Below are 17896 nucleotides of genomic sequence, written 5' to 3'. Positions count from 1 at the left end.
ATTTACATTTTCATGTTTATATTCGATGTAATTATTTTCAATTAACACACCCATACTTTAGTCTATGTCGACACTCAGTTAAAAGAGAGGCAGAATTCAAACTATTTGACATTTTCAATACAGCGAGTAATGATTGGTTTGTTCGTCTTTTCTGAAAATGGCCTGCAAACACAGTTTGTATCACGCCATTTTGTGTGATTTACAAGTGCCAACATTGTTATGCTTCAGCCATTTTGTGTACATTTCTTTTCAAGATGAGTCTGACATGGTTCACATCAATATATCATATGACATGAGCCTGCCTGTGATGAAATACAATCTAACCAAAGAAAGTGGAAGAAATTTCACACCATCAACATCCTGTTGTCAGGAGATTATTATCACATCTTTGGTGTCAATTAATACCGTTAGAGCAGCTGATACTGTTACATCATATGATGTGTGTGTAACCTTTATTTAACTAGGCAAGTCAGTTAAGAACAAATTCTTATTTACAATGACGGCCTACCGTAGCCTGTAATAAAATGTGTAACCAATGTTTTACACTATAGCAGCATTTGATACATTAGTTCAGGGCTGCTAAGGTCCAAAAGGTGTAATTCTAAATATATTTTGGCTCAATTTAATGGCAGTGACATTTGAGAACAAAGAGACTGTTTGTGGCCAAGGAATTGTGTGAAAGAGTAGCACTATTGAGTGTACTATTCTTATGGCAAGAGCATCATCCCTATCTCCCAAGAGCTCTGCATGGATTGAAAACAACATTATTGCAAGGTACCTTATTAAAAAGGTTTTGTTGATGTGTCATAATATATTTTTTATTATATACTCCCGTGGTATAAAAGTAAACACTGTTGTCAATAATCAACAGTGGTGGAAAAAGTGCCCAACTGTCATACTTGAGTAAAAGTAAAGATAACTTAATAGAAAATGACTCAAGTAAAAGTAAAAGTCACACAGTAAAATTCTACTTGAGTAAAGTCTAAAACTATTTGGTTTAAAATATACGTAAGTATCAAAAGTATAAATCATTCAAATTCCTTATATTAAGCAAACCAGATGGCACCATATTGTTATTTTTTTTTATTATCTTGTTTTTTTTTTWATTACGTAAAGCCAGCGGCACACTCCAACACTCAGACATCATTTACAGACAACGCATTTGTGTTTACTGAGTCTGCCAGATCAGAGGCAGTAGGGATGACCAGGGATGTTCGGTTGATAAGTGCGGGAATTTGACTATTTTCCTGTCCTGCTAAGCATTCAAAATGTAACAAGTACTTTTGGGTGTCCAAATCAAAGTTTATTTGTCACGTGCGCTGAATACAACAGGTAGACCTTACAGTGAAATGCTTACTTACAGGCTCTAAACAATAGTGCAAAAAAGGTATTAGGTGAACAATAGGTAAGTAAAGAAATAAAACAACAGTAAAAAGACAGGCAATATACAGTAGCGAGGCTATAAAAGTAGCGAGGCTACATACAGACACCGGTTAGTCAGGCTGATTGAGGTAGTATGTACATGTAGCTATGGTTAAAGTGACTATGCATATATGATGAACAGATAGTAGCAGTAGCGTAAAAGAGGGGTTGGCGGGTGGCGGGACAATGCAGATAGCCCGGTTAGCCAATGTGCAGGAGCATTGGTTGGTCGGCCCAATTGAGGTAGTATGTACATGAATGTATAGTTAAAGTGACTATTCATATATGATAAACAGAGAGTAGCAGCAGCGTAAAAAGAGGGGTTGGGGGGGGGCATACAATGCAAATAGTCCGGGTAGCCATTTGATTACCTGTTCAGGAGTCTTATGGCTTGGGGGTAAAAACTGTTGAGAAGCCTTTTTGTCCTAGACTTGGCACTCCGGTACCGCTTGCCATGACTGGGGTGGCTGGGGTCTTTGACAATTTTTAGGGCCTTCCTCTGACACCGCCTGGTGTAGAGGTCCTGGATGGCAGGCAGCTTAGCCCCAGTGATGTACTGGGCCGTACGCACTACCCTCTGTAGTGCCTTGCGATCAGAGGCCGAGCAATTGCCGTACCAGGCAGTGATGCAACTAGTCAGGGTGCTCTCGATGTTGCAGCTGTAGAACCTTTTGAGGATCTCAGGACCCATGCCAAATCTTTTTAGTTTCCTGAGGGGGAATAGGCTTTGTCGTGCCCTCTTCACAACTGTCTTAGTGTGTTTGGACCATTCTAGTTTGTTGTTGATGTGGACACCAAGGAACTTGAAGCTCTCAACTACAGCCCCGTTGATGAGAATGGGGGCGTGCTCGGTCCTCCTTTTTCTGTAGTCCACAATCATCTCCTTAGTCTTGGTCACGTTGAGGGATAGGTTGTTATTCTGGCACCACACGGCCAGGTCTCTGACCTCCTCCCTATAGGCTGTCTCGTCGTTGTCGGTGATCAGGCCTACCACTGTTGTGACGTCTGCAAACTTAACGATGGTGTTGGAGTCGTGCCTGGCCATGCAGTCATGGGTGAACAGGGAGTACAGGAGGGGACTGAGCACGCACCCCTGGGGAGCTCCAGTGTTGAGGATCAGCGTGGCAGATGTGTTGCTACCTACCCTCACCACCTGGGGGTGGCCCGTCAGGAAGTCCAGGATCCAGTTGCAGTTGTGTTTAGTCCCAGTCCTAGTCCCTAGTCCCAGTCCTTAGCTTAGTGATGAGCTTTGATGGTACTATGGTGTTGAACGCTGAGCTGCGGTCAATGAATAGCATTCTCACATAAGTGTTCCTTTTGTCCAGGTGGGAAAGGGCAGTGTGGAGTGCAATAGAGATTGCATCATCTGTGGATCTGTTTGGGCGGTATGCAAATTGGAGTGGGTCTAGGGTTTCTGGGATAATGGTGTTGATGTGAGCCATTACCAACCTTTCAAAGCACTTCATGGCTATGGACGTGATTGCTACGGGTCTGTAGTCATTTAGGCAGGTTACCTTTGTATTCTTGGGCACAGGGACTATGGTGGTCTGCTTGAAACATGTTGGTATTACAGACTCAATCAGGGACATGTTGAAAATGTCAGTGACGTCACCTGCCTGTTGGTCAGCACATGCCCAGAGCACACGTCCTGGTAATCCGTCTGGCCCCGCAGCCTTGTGTATGTTGACCTGTTTAAAGGTGTTACTCACGTCGGCTACAGAGAGCGTGATCACACAGTCGTCCGTAACAGCTGATGCTCTCATGCATGCCTCAGTGTTGCTTGCCTCGAAGCAAGCATAGAAGGGATTTAGCTCGTCTGGTAGACACGTGTCACTGGGCAGCTCGCAGCTGTGCTACCCTTTGTAGTCTGTAATAGTTTGCAAGCCCTGCCACATAAGACGAGCGTCGGAGCCGGTGTAGTAGGATTCAATCCAGGAAAATGTATGGAGTGAAAAGTACAATATTTTCTTAAGGAATGTAGTGAAGTAAAAGTAGTCAAAAATATGAATAGTAAAGTAAAGTACAGATACCCACCACCCAAAAAAACACTACAAGTAGTACTTTAAAGTATTTTTACTTAAGTAAATTACATCACTGATAATCAATAATAATACAAAATATAATCTAAGACTGATGCTCTAAGAAAGAGTCCCAGCACAAATAGTGTCTTCCCATGTCAATTAGTCTAACTTTGGTGGTCTTTGCCAGGTGTCAAGCATCTCATCTGGTTCTTACTCCTCTGAGAATGTGGTAACTGGTAACTTCCTCCATATCCTGCATAAATACACACATTTCTATTATGTAAGATACACTGAAATGACAGAAATATTTAGATAAATTGATAAACGTACAGCAAGCTGGAATAGCACGGTCAATTGAGGGACACTCATTCTCACCTGTGTTGTAGCATCCAATAGGTTTCTGGAGGGTATCAGACAGCTAGCCTCACCCAGGAAGCACAGGATGAGGTGGACCACATCTGCCCAGCGGCCGACAATCAGCATCAGGACCATGAGCCCCCCCCCAAGACGCACCACCACTGTGTTTATAACAGCTTGGCCACTTGGCTGACGATGTTGCTCCTCTGAGTAGAAAATAATTATCATCAGCTGTCTCAATGAGAATGACAACAATATGCTTGTCCTTAACTTTCTCTCTGCTATGTACAAAATACCAAATAGTCTCTGACATTCTGCTGCTTAAAAGTTTAACCATGTAGGCTACTGTATGTTCAGTCTCTCACCCTGCATATACACCACCAGCAGTGTGTAGCAGATTGTCAGTGGAGTCCAGAACCTGAGGGCGGCATTGGCAGCCACTGCAAAGGTGAGCATAAGGGCCCTGGTCAGGCGCGGTAACAGAGAGCAACCTGATGTTAGCAGTGTCATGCACACTCCACAGTAGCACTGGGAACTGTGTAGTCTGTACAGTGCCATGACATGGAGTCGTAGGCGCCCAGTCTGGCTGGCCAGGAACCAGCTCAGTCCTGCAGCGAGGAGCAGGCAGAGCCGGAGCTGTGGCGCCCCCTCGTGGAGGAAATGGAGACCGCAATTGAGCACAGCCCAAGGAGAACTGACATTGGACCAGCAGCTGYTGTAGGAACCTACTGGACTCCTGCAGATTCAGAGAGCGGGAGGGAAATTCATTAAGAGGAGAGATGAATCAAGGCTGATGAATGTGAGAAAGATTTTCATGTAATTTTTAGTGACAAGTATGCTATTATAATGCTCACTGGTCCAGCTGTGACCCAAGCTGACATTTGTCTGAGGGAGAACTCTAGAACCACCAGGGACGCAACCCGAGAGCCCACTACAGCCTGCATCACCGGCAGGAACAAGAACTGGAGAGCTTCACTTCACCCAATTTTAGTACTGGCTTGATGCCTTGGTGTCTTCTGCATAGATGTCTCTTTACTGCTGCCTTCATTATTTGAACTGAGTAGAGAGAGTAACTTGAGACAGTATACATTTCAAGGCAGTGAAATACAAAACAATGATTTCTAAGGATATGAGCATAAGGACCCTGGTCAGGCGCGGTAACAGAGAGCAACCTAAGCAACACACTCCACAGTAGCACTGGGAACTGATTACTGTTGCCAATGTAAATCGTATAACAGTCTGTTCATAGTGATGAATACAAGCATGTTATTCAATAGCACAAATTAGTAAACTGTACATCAATAGTCCTAAGGTTAGTAGGGAAAAGGTCAGTTATCCACATCCACATCTTGGATATCGTTTGGTCCACTTCTCAAGTGTTTTTTTTATGAGTCCATCCCTATCTATGAAATGGTAATTGCATTCAGATTATAATTCTAGGGCAAGAGGAGGTTTAGCTACAATCGATTTGAGTTAATTTACTAGTCAAATGGATATAAAATTGTAATGTGTGAAACAAGTATAACAGCTAACAATATAGCCTAACCTATACACTGAAGCTGCCTATGTAACTAACATGTAATAACATAGGTATTATTATACACTTGTTACTGAGACACGTGGAATCATATCTTCCCATATGATATTTCGATAAAAGATAAGACCACGCCCGCTTATCAATTGACAGGATACTTCAATAATTTCAAAATTTTAATTTCTACCTCGGCTGTTTATGTCCCTATGATTACATAACACTGAGCTTTGCTCATTCATTGTGCTGTTCATAGGTCAGAGTCATGGGCAGACATTTTATTTTTATTGAACCTTTATTTAATCTAGGCAAGTCAGTTAACTTCTTTGGGGTAGGGGGCAGTATTTTCACGTCCGGATGAAAAGCATGCCCAGAGTAAACGGCCTGCTACAAAGCCATAAAAGCTAGAATATGCATATTATTAGTAGATTTGGATAAAAACACTCTGAAGTTTCTAAAACTGTTTAAATGATGTCTGTGAGTATAACAGAACTCATATGGCAGGCAAAAACCTGAGAAGAAATCCAGCAAGGAAGTGGGAAATCTGAGGTTGGTCGATTTTCAACTCAGCTCCTATTGAAGATACAGTGGGATTTTGGTAATGTTGCACTTCCTAAGGCTTCCACTAGATGTCAACAGTCTTTAGAACCTTGTCTGATGCTTCTACTGTAAAGTGGGGGCAAATGAGAGGGGATAGAGTAAGGTCTATCATAACCTGAACATGTGCTGACAATGCGCGTTCATGTGAGACCGAGCTCTGTTCCATCGCACTTCTGAAGACAAATGAATTCTCCGGTTGGAATATTATTGAAGAATTATGTTAAAAACATCCTAAAGATTGATTCAATACTTCGTTTGTCATGTTTTTACGGACTGTAATATAACTTTTTTTACTTTTCGTCCGTACTTTCCGCTGTACTTGCCCGCACGTCGTGAGTTTGAAATCGGACACTGTGGCTGGATTTACAACAAGTGTATCTTTAAAATGGTGTAAAATACATGTATGTTTGAGGAATTTAAATTACGGGATTTCTGTTGTTTTGAATTTGGCGCCCTGCAGTTTCACTGGCTGTTGAAGAGGTGGGACGCTACCGTCTCACGTACCCTAGAGGGAATGCCCATTCCCACCCTTAAGAACAAATTCTTATTTACAATGACGGCCTACCAAAAGGCAAAAGGTCTCCTGCGAGGATGAGCCTGGGATTAAAAATCAAATCAAAATATAGGACAAAACTCACATCACATACTGACTACACCGCTCGCATCGCGTGCGTGAGCATTGCAAAATAAATTTAAACATACATGTTATTCAATTATTGCACCCACACTGCTCGTGCGCGGCAACGAGCGTCTGCGTTGCCAAGCGCTAAAATAGAAGTCAGTTCTATTTGTGCCGCTGATCGCAGTGCAAATCCTGCCTCTCCCATCTCCTCATTGGTTTATAGAAACAGATAGCCACGTGCCATCTCCTCATTGGTTATACCCACGTGGGCGATTGAAAGACAACTGAGTTTGTCGGTCGTCGTGGTAATACTATGAAAGTTTAGATGCCAATTGCCATATAAAGTCCAAAGAAGAAAAAGCCTGGAAGGAGGAGAGATGACTAGAAACAATTCGGTTGACTGTTTTATATGTGGATTAATTGTCAGAATAGAGGACCTTGTGCATTTCAGGTAAAATAACAACTCAACGTTTATATCCCAGGACAAATTAGCTAGCACCAGCAAGCTAGCTAAAAATGACAAATTCACCATGATTTAAGATCAGATCCATTATCTCCTGGGTCCATGTGGTTCCTATCAGGAATAGATGGTATCACATGCGGACTTCGATTGCGCTCTTACTCACCTGATATTGATGATATTTGTATATTGTCAAAAAMAWWTTTTTTTAAATCATAATACACAGTTTTTCCCCCTCACAGAACGAGCATCCTCTTCCATTCCTACTTTATTCACTGTCAAATCATTCATTAGTTCTATCTTTGAGTTGAGTATATACTTTTCCTCACCTGCCTTTGGGGTATATGGCAAATATCAGGTCCTCTAGATATGCTTAGAATTTCTCCACTTGTTCCCAGTGTGAGACTATGGGCTCCAGCAATGGGATCCCTTGTATCTCCTTCAGGGGGCAACGGGTCCTCCGCCACTATTTTTCACCTGTGGTGTGAGAGATCAAATAGGTGGAATGGTAGGAGTACTGATGGACGGTGGACCTCATTAGGCTATTATCTATCTTAGTAAACTGAACTCTGTTCATTAAGTAGATTGCGACTCGACTAAAGTGAGTTTAGAGCAGTGATTAATTTGAGCCGGATCCAAAGCCACTGTAAGTAGTTTGGTTAGGGGTGCTACTTTCTCTGGGGACATTCTGAAATTGCCTTTTTGTGTCCCCCCAGTTTTATCATTGGAATGTGATTCAAAACAAGGCAATGGTGTGCTTTAGGAACCCGCCTTAGAGCAGTCGGGTAAGCTGTTTGGAGTGTTTATCCTACTTGATAAAAAAAAATGATGTACCCCCCACTTCTAAATCCACAGTTAGGCCCCTGAGTTTGGGGGTGGATGTTGAATTATTTTGTTTTGCTATATACACCCTCAAATAATTGTCACTTTTTGCGATGTAAAAATTATAATGAAACAAATTATAATAAAAGCAATCAAAGTTAATTTGAGTTCCCCCCCCGACCCCGCAAAAGTAATGTGAAAAAATAGATTTTCAGCCCGGGCATGATATTCTAATAGTTGATTCGCGTTGGGCCAGCCCAGGTTTATGGTTTGCGCAACATTGTAACCTGGAGATCAACGCCTGGCTGTGTGAGAGGCACACCTGTATCTCTTACAGAACTAGAATGAGATTATCTTTACATTATCTCTCGCCCTCTCTCAACTGTGATAGACATGAGCCTGCAACTCTCATTTTATAGGCTTTTGGCACCAACGCATCGACCATCACCCCCAAGTGAGCTGCACATCATTGGGTGAATTCAGTGAAACTGGAAAGCATTTTTAGGACTATAATTTCCTCTTCATATTGTAGCCTACAATATGTGTCTGGACACACCTAAGCCTAGGCTATTTATGGATTCAAGACAAGGTCGTTTTTATTGATCTCAAATTCTCAGTTTGTCAGCGTCAAAGTAGCCTGTCATTTCGATAATTTGTGCAGTATGCCAAAAAAACATTCTGCGAACATCTCCAGTTATGTAAATGAAATGCGTTTATTAAAGGACCTAGGTAAAAACAGATTCAGGTTGGATATTCAATAGATATTCGCCTGTGGTTTTCCTTACTTCCACCAACAGCAGTTAGAGACGGTCAACATAGTGACAAATCAAATATTTCAAATTTCAACAGCTCTTTAATAACCAATACTCCAAAAACTTTCAAAACTGGTTCTAGCTAACCCGATKGCATAGACACACATTGCACACACTTTTTTGTTGATTTACATCTCGCACTATTTTTTATTATTTATTCAAAAAAAATGAATTTCAATAGCAATTTGGTCATGTGACCTACTGACTTCAAACAAGGTTCAGAATGTACACTCAGAGGGCCTACACATTGCACACCCTTTAGTTTGTCGTCGTCCCCCACGTGCGTCAAAACGAGTGGCCCCACATGTGGTTGTGTGCAGAAGGCTACTCCAGTGGTTATAGGCCTGCATCTGTTTGCATTTATTTCATTGGAGAGTTGAACAAATAATTTATTTAATATACTATAAGGATGCCTAATGCCCAAATAATCAAATTCATTTTATTGTCAGTCAAGATGGTGATGGCAAGAGCTTTTAATGTTGTTTTTCTCTTGTTATTGGCCCTGAGAAGGATAACTTATTCCTATCCGTTGGCTTAAAAAAAACAAGAGGTGGGCCTATCATGCTGGCCAGGACAAATCATCAATGTCCGCTTTAGAAGTGTCTCATCTATAAATGCACTAAAGAGGAACATATTGAAGATGCACATGCTCCACAGGAGGTTGTTGGCACCTTAATTGGGGAAAACGGGCTCGTGGTAATGTCTGGAGCAGAATCAGTGGAAGGGTATCATATACATCAAACACATGGTTTGATGCCATTCCATTTGCAATGTTCCAGACATTATTATGAGCCGTCCTCCCCTCAGCAGCCTCCACTGCCACGCTTGCCCCCAGAATCTTTTCACGTGTCTATTTTCAAAGGATAAAGCAAAGAACATTAACAACCTATTAGTTAGGAACACTATAAGAATATGGAAGGAATTAAACCGATTCTCCACAATAAATTGGTCCACATGGAAAACTAATGGCATAGAAACCATAGATTACTTGGTAATAGGAAATACATTTATTTACATGACAGAATTAAAAAGTAATTATGGACTGACCAATGTAGATGTTTTCAAATAAAGTACATGCAACTTAAAAGTTTAATTTCATTACATTATGATTTGAAATCTTTTGGACATTTTGAGGGAATCCTATTTGAGTCAGAAAAGGATACTCATATGATAGGTAAGATATCCCAATTTTACAGCACAACGACAGAGTCATGTCTTATGTGTAAAACAAACAATGACTCAAAAATCCATTACTTCTGGGAATGCTATGAAGTCCAAAAGTTATGAGCGCCATTAGAAAGTTGGCTGTCAGAAGTATTACAATGTACACTGAGTATACAAAACATTAAGGACACCTGCTCCTTCCATGACATAGACTGACCAGATGAATCCAAGTGGAAGCTATGATCCCATATTGATGTCACCTGTTAAATCCACTTCAATCAGTGTACAGTGCCTTCGGAAAGTATTCAGACCCCTTGACTTTTACCACATTTTGTTACGTTACAGCCTTATTCTAAAATGTATTAAATAAATAAACAACTCAGCAATCTACACACAATACCGCATAATGACAAAGAGAAAAAAGGTTTTTAGAAATGTTTGCAAATTTATTTTAAAAATTATATTCAGACCCTTTGCTATGACTCGAAATGTAGCTCAGGTGCATCCTGTTTCCATTGATAATCCTTGAGATGTTTCTACAACTTAGATTTCACCTGTGGTAAATTCAAATGATTGGACATTATTTGGAAAGGTCCCACAGTTGACAGTGCACGTCAGAGCAAAAAGCCAGCCATGAGGCGAAGGAATTGTCCGTAGAGCTCCGAGACAGAATTGTGTCGAGGCACAGATCACAAATACACTATTTACCAAGATCATTTTCATCTATATATTTCATTGCTGTCTATTCACCACCACAAACCGATGCTGGCACTAAGTCTGCATTCTTCCGATGGCATTGAGGAGTACACCACATCAGTCACTGGCTTCATCAATAAGTGCATCAATGACGTCTTCCCCACAGTGACTGTACGTACATACCCCAACCAGAAGCCACGGATTACAGGCAACATCCGTACTGAGCTAATGGGTAGAGCTGCCCCTTTCAAGGAGCGGGACACTAACCCGGACACTTATAAGAAATATCGCTATGCCCTCAGACAAACCATCAAACAGGCAAAGCATCAATACAGGACTAAGATTGAATCATACTACACCAGCTCCAACACTCATCGAATGTGGCAGAGCTTGCAAACTATTACAGACTACAAAGGAAAGCACAGCCGCGAGCTGCCCAGTGACACAGGCCTACCAGACGAGCTAAATTACTTCTATGCTCGCTTCGAGGCAAGCATCACTGAAGCATGCATGAGAGCATCAACTGTTCTGGACGACTGTGCGATCACCCTCTCCGTAGCCGATGTGAGTAAGACCTTTAAACAGGTCAACATTCACCAGGCAACAGACAGATTACCAGGACGTGTACCCTGAGCATGCACTGACCAACTGGAAAGTGTCTTCACTGACATTTTCAACCTGTGATCCATTTTCAACCAACATGTTTCAAGCAGTCCACCATAGTCCCTGTGCCCAAGAACACTAAGGTAACCTGCCTAAATGACTACCGATCCGTAGCACTCACGTCTGTAGCCATGAAATGCTTTGAAAGGCTGGTCATGGCTCACATCAACACCATTATCCCAGAAACACTAGACCCACTCCAATTTGCATACCACCCCAACAGATCCACAGATGATGCAATCTCTATTGCACTCCACACTGCCCATTCCCACCTGGACAAAAGGAACACCTACGTGAGAATGCTTTTCATTGACCACAGCTCAGCCTTCAACACCATAGTACCCTCAAAGCTCATCACTAAGCTAAGGACTCTGGGACTAAACACCTCCCTCTGCAACTGGATCCTGGAATTCCTGACGGGCTGCCCCCAGGTGGTAAGGGTAGGCAACAACACATCTGCCACGCTGATCCCCAACATGGGGGCCCCTCAGGGGTGTGTGCTCAGTCCCCTCCTGTACTCCCTGTTCACACATGACTGCATGGCCAGGCATGACTTTAACACCATCATCAAGTTTGCTGACGACACGACAGTGGTAGGCCTGATCACCGACAACGATGAGACAGCCTATAGGGAGGAGGTCAGAGACCTGGCCGTGTGGTGCCAGGATAACAACATCTCCCTCAACGTGATCAAGACAAGGAAGATGATTATGGACTCCAGGAAAAAGGAGGACCGAGCACGCCCCCATTCTCATCGACGGGGCTGTAGTGGAGCAGGTTGAGTGCTTCAAGTTCGTTGGTGTCCACATCACCAACAAACTATCAAGGTCCAAACACACCAAGACAGTCGTGAAGAGGGCACGTCAAAGCCTATTCCCCCTCAGGAGACTGAAAAGATTTGGCATGAGTCCTCAGATCCTCAAAAGGTTCTACAGCTGCACCATTGAGGGCATCCTGACTGGTTGCATCAGTGCCTGGTATGGCAACTTCTCGGCCTCCGACCGCAAGGCACTACAGAGGGTAGTGCGTACGGCCCAGTACTTCACTGGGCCAAGCTTCCTGTCATCCAGGACCTCTATACCAGGCGGTGTCAGAGGAAGGTCCTAAAAATTGTCAAAGTCTCCAGCCACCGTAGTCATAGCATGTTCTCTCTGCTGCCGCACGGCAAGCTGTACCCGAGCGCCAAGTCTAGGTCCAAAAGGCTTCTTAACAGCTTCTACCCCCAAGCCATAAGACTCCTGAACAGCTAATCAAATGGCTACCCAGACTATTTTCATTGTCCCACCTCACCCCCTCTTTAACACTGCTGCTAATCTCTGGTTATTATCTATGCATAGTCACTATGTGTACTTGTACATATAACTTCAATTACCTCGACAAACCTGTGCCCCCACACATTGACTCTGTACCAGTAGCCACTGTATATAGCCTCACTACTGTTATTTTATTGCTGCTCTTTAACTTTTTTTTTTTTTTTACTTATCTATTTTTTACTTAACACTTATTTTTCTTAAAACTGCATTGTTGGTTAAGGGCTTGTAAGTAAGCATTTTATCATAACTCAAGGCGAGACCCAGATGCAGACACAGGAGGCAGATGGTTGGAGTCTTAGATGTTTAATAATACAAAAAAGGAGTAGACAAGAGAATGGTCGTGGACAAGCGAAAGGTCAAAACCAGATCAGAGTCCAGGAGGTACAGAGTGGCAGGCAGGCTCAAGGTCAAGGCAGGCAGAATGGTCAGGCAGGCAGGTACAGAGACCAGAAACTGGCAAGGGTCAAACCCGGGAGGACTAGAAAACTGAGAAATAGCAAAAGCAGGCGAATGTAAAAAAACGCTGGTTGACTTGGACATACAAGACGAACTGGCACAGAGAGACAGGAAACACAGGGATAAATACACTGGGAAAACAAGCGACACCTGGAGGGGGTGGAGACAATAACAACGACAGGTGAAACAGATCAGGGTGTGACACATTTCACTGTAAGGTCTACACCTGTTGTAGTCGGCGCGTGAGACAAATAACATTTGATTTGATTTAAGTATATTTTAGCAATTACATTTACTTTTGATACTTAAGTATATTTAAAACAAAATACTTTTAGACTTTTACTCAAATAGTATTTTACTGGATGAGTCATTTTCTATGAAGGTATCTTTACATTTACTCAAGTAGGTGACAATTGGGTACTTTTTCCTCCACTGCTATTGATTTTCAATTTGTATTTGGGAAATGTACATAAATCCATGAAATGGAATAACCCCACATTACCTCCAGCATTTAATGACAATACCTTTATATCCTGGTTCCAAAGTGGCTCTACTGTCATTCAATCAATTACAAGAAAAATGTGGGTTATCCACAACCATTTTTTAAAAGTTCTTACAATCTTATACAATCGCTTAAACAGAATCTGGATGAATCTAAAGCATGTAGCATTTTTTAAATACTGAAAGAAGCTGCAACTTCAGAAGCTGTAAAAATAAATTGACAAAATTGATGAAAACTATTGGTCACAGATATGAGAACATTTTCATTCTTGTCCTACAACCTTAGACATAAATTATTGCAATTATTGTGTGTAGGTTGATGAGGAAAAAATACAATTTAATCCATTTTAGAATAAGGCTGTAACGTAACAAAATGTGGGACTAGTGAAGGGGTCTGAAAACTCTCCGAATGCACTGTATATGTATATATACAGTACCAGTCAAAAGTTTGGACACAACTCATTCCAGGGTTTTTCTTTATTTTTACTATTTTCTACATTGTAGAATAGTGAAGATGTAAAAATATGAAATAACACATATGGAATTATGTAGTAACCAAAAAAAGTGTTACACAAATCCAAATATATTTTAGATTCTTCTAAGAAGCCACCCTTTGCCTTGAGGACAGTTTTGCACACTCTTGGCATTCTCTCAACCAGCTTCATGATTTAGTCACCTGTAATGCATTTAAATTAACAGGTGTGTCTTGTTAAAAGTTAATTTGTGGAATTTCTTTCCTTCTTAATGCGTTTGAGCCAATCAGTTGTGTTTTGACTAGGTAGGGTTAGTATACAGAAGATAGCCCTATTTGGTAAAAGACCAAGTCCATATTATGGCAAGAACAACTCAAATAAGCAAAGAGAAACGACAGTCCGTCATTACTTTAAGACAGGGGTGGGCAACTCCAGTCCTCGAGGGCCTGATTGGTGTCACACTTTTTCTCCATCCCTAGCAAACACAGCTGATTAATCAAATTGCACAGATGTCTTCACAATTATTCTACAATGTAGAAAATAGTAAAAATAAAGAAAAACCCTTGAATGAGTAGTTTTTCTAAATATTTTGACTGGTAGTGTACGTACAGCCTACTTGGTCACTGGTCCTCACATTTCCCATTCTCACATGCCAAATAACCTGAAGCCACAGGGTTCTTCCGGTAGGCTCTATTTCCTGACGTGGGAGCATTGGCTAACCGTAGGTCGGGATTTTTGACCTGGTTACATGTGCATTGAACAACATAGCAGCTTTTCAGCATTTTTGTTGTTGTTGTCAGACATGAAGGTCAGTCAATCCAGAAAATTTCAAGAATTTTGAAAGTTTCTTCAAGTGCAGTCACATAAAACATAAAGTGCTATGATGAAACTGGCTCTCATGAGTATCGCTATAGGAAAGGATGACCCAGAGTTACCTCTGCTGCAGAGGATAAGTTCATTAGAGTTACCAGTCTCAGAAATTGCAGCCCAAATAAATGCTTCACAGAGTTCAAGACCCTTTACTCAGTACTTTGTTGAAGCACCTTTTTTGAAAAGTTTGATGTTTGGAAGTGTATTGGGAAGTTCTTGGTAATTAGCAAGCTTTGTAGTTTGGATCCCGCAACGCAGTTGGCATCAGTTGCTGGGACTACTTGTCTCTTTCCAGTGATCCTGCCGACCAAGGACAGGTCTGAGGAGCTGGACTGCTGAATGTATATATTTTTATCTTGCTTTGTTTGCTCTTTTCAGTAGTGTGTCTATCTCTGAGAAGCTACACAGGAAAGGGCTGAAAATAGCCCATATGAATATATGTAGCCTTAGAAATAAGGTTCATGAATCAATAACTTGCTAACATCAGATAACATTCATATATTAGCCATTTCTGAGACTCACTTAGATACAGTTGAAGTCGGAAGTTTACATACACTTAGGTTGGAGTCATTAAAACTCGTTTTTCAACCACTCCACAAATTTCTTGTTAACAAACTATAGTTTTGGCAAGTCAGGACATTTACTTTGTGCAAGACACAAGTAATTTTCCCAGCAATTGTTTACAGACAGATTATTTCACTGTATCACTATTCCAGTGGGTCAGAAGTTTACATACACTAAGTTGACTGTGCCTTTAAACAGCTTGGAAAATTCCAGATAATGATGGCATGGCTTTAGAAGCTTCTGATAGGCTAATTGACATCATTTGAATCAACTGGAGGCGTACCTATGGATTTATTTCAAGGCCTACCTTCAAACTCAGTGACTTTTTTGCTTGACATCATGGGAAAATCAAAAGAAATCAGCCAAGACCTCAGAAACAAAATTGGAGATCTCCACAAGTCTGGTTCATCCTTGGGAACAATTTCCAAACGCCTGAAGGTACAACGTTCATCTTTACAAACAATAGTTCGCAAGTATAAACACCATGGGACCACGCAGCCGCCATACCGCTCAGAAAGGAGACGCGTTCTGTCTTCTCGAGATGAACGTACTTTGGTGCGAAAAGTGCAAATCAATTCCAGAACAACAGCAAAGGACCTTGTGAAGATGCTGGAGGAAACAGGTACAAAAGTATCTATATCCACAGTCAAAAATAGTCCTATATCGACATAACCTGGAATGCCGCTCAGCAAGGAAGAAGCCACTGTTCCAAAACCACCATAAAAAAGCAAGACTATGGTTTGCAACTGCACATGGGTACAAATATCTTACTTTTTGGAGAAATGTCCTCTGGGTCTGATGAAACAAAAATAGATGGCATCATGAAGAAGTAAAATTATGTGGATATATTGAAGCAACATCTCAAGACATCAGTCAGGAAGTTAAAGCTTGGTCGCAAATGGGTTTTCCAAATGGACACTGACCCCAAGCATACTTCCAAAGTTGTGGCAAAATGGCTTAAGGACAACAAAGTCAAGGTATTGGCGTGGCGATCACAAAGCCCTGACCTCAATCCTATAGAAAATTTGTGGGCAGAACTGAAAAAGCGTGTGAGAGCAAGGAGGCCTACAAACCTGACTCAGTTACACCAGCTCTGTCAGGAGGAATGGGCCAAAATTCACCCAACTTATTGTGGAAGCTTGTGTAAGGCTACACGAAACGTTTGACCCAAGTTAAACAATTTAAAGGCAATGCTACCAAATACTAATTGAGGTTATGTAAACTTCTGACCCACTGTGAATGTGATGAAATTAATAAAAGCTGAAATGAATCATTCTCTCTACTATTATTTTGACATTTCACATTCTTAAAATAAAGTGGTGATCCTAGCTGACCTAAAACAGGGAATATTTACTAGGATTAAATGTCAGGAATTGTGAAACTGAGTTTAAATGTATTTGGCTAAGGTGTATGTAAACTTCCGACTTCAACTGTACATATATATTTATATTCCAGACTATATTTCTTAAAGCCATTATTTTACTTGTAGATGTGTGTATTGTTGAGAATTGTTAGATATTACCGCCCTGCTGGAGCTAGGCAAACAAGCATTTCGCTACACCCGCAATAACATCTGCTAAATATGTGTATGCACCAATAACATTTTGTTTTATTTGATATAGTGAGGAGAGAGACTCATTCTGGTCAATGCTGCTTTTTAAGTGCGTAATTATATATATATATTTTTTTTTGTAGGCCATCTAATAATTGGGTATGCTAAGCATGTATTTGAACTCACATTTCACTATCTGACATAAGGTTGGCAACGTTTTGGGCTTTAAATTAGAGATGGACTCTTTTTCATGATTTTTCCAGTTATACGCCTTCCTGAACTAAGAGCCGTTTGAGAGCCAAATGAGTGGCTCTATTAGTTGAACGAAACCAAATGATCCGGCTCACAGAAAATACTCGAAATGTCCATCGCTCTTGACGATCCAGATTTGGAGAGGTTTTAGTGATTTTTACATCCTCACCCTCATTTAAAAATGTATACCTGATGTTACAAGTGAATCCTTTTTTTGTGAACTAGAAACTGAATCTATTGAACACTTATTCTGTAATTGTTTACATGGTGAGGTGTCCTGGACTGATGTAAAACTATATCTTCGCAACAAAATGCATACAACCATTGAAATATCTAAATTTGACATATTTTACTACACTGATTCCACAATTGAACGTCAGTATGTCATAAATCCCTTTATTTTATTATGACAAATGTTCGTACACAAATCAACATTTATGAAGAAAAAGCGCTTTTTCTTAAATGTTTTATCTGATTTGGAAAACTATTTAGAATCATTAACGTATACAGTACAAAACAAAATGTAAAAAAATGTATTCACTACATGTCTGTATTTGATTTAATATAATGTGGATTTGTATTATTTTTTCTTATCTTCCTTATTTATTTGTGTAATCCCTCTGGCTGTTCTGTGTCTTGTGTTTTGCATGTTACTCCTTAATAAATAATAATTTACAACAAAAAAAAAAGCAGAGGGAGAGGGAGAGGCATGGCAACTGTGAAACGTCATTTCGTTAGGAACACA

At 41.0% G+C, this 17896-nt stretch overlaps 1 protein-coding gene across 1 annotated transcript; it reads right to left on the bottom strand.

Moving 5' to 3' along the window:
* Positions 1-3642: 3642 nt before the first annotated feature.
* Positions 3643-4744, bottom strand: LOC111966529 (transmembrane protein 82-like). The gene is given in 5 exon segments (XM_023991249.2): positions 3643-3696; positions 3819-4006; positions 4166-4479; positions 4481-4533; positions 4655-4744. Coding segments are annotated over 5 exon segments (699 nt in total).
* Positions 4745-17896: the final 13152 nt, after the last annotated feature.

This window comes from Salvelinus sp. IW2-2015, linkage group LG7 (assembly GCF_002910315.2).
Source record: "Salvelinus sp. IW2-2015 linkage group LG7, ASM291031v2, whole genome shotgun sequence".
NCBI classification, from domain to species: Eukaryota; Metazoa; Chordata; class Actinopteri; order Salmoniformes; family Salmonidae; genus Salvelinus; species Salvelinus sp. IW2-2015.
Note: the sequence above shows the minus strand (reverse complement) of the source record. Positions and strands in the feature narration are given on the sequence as shown.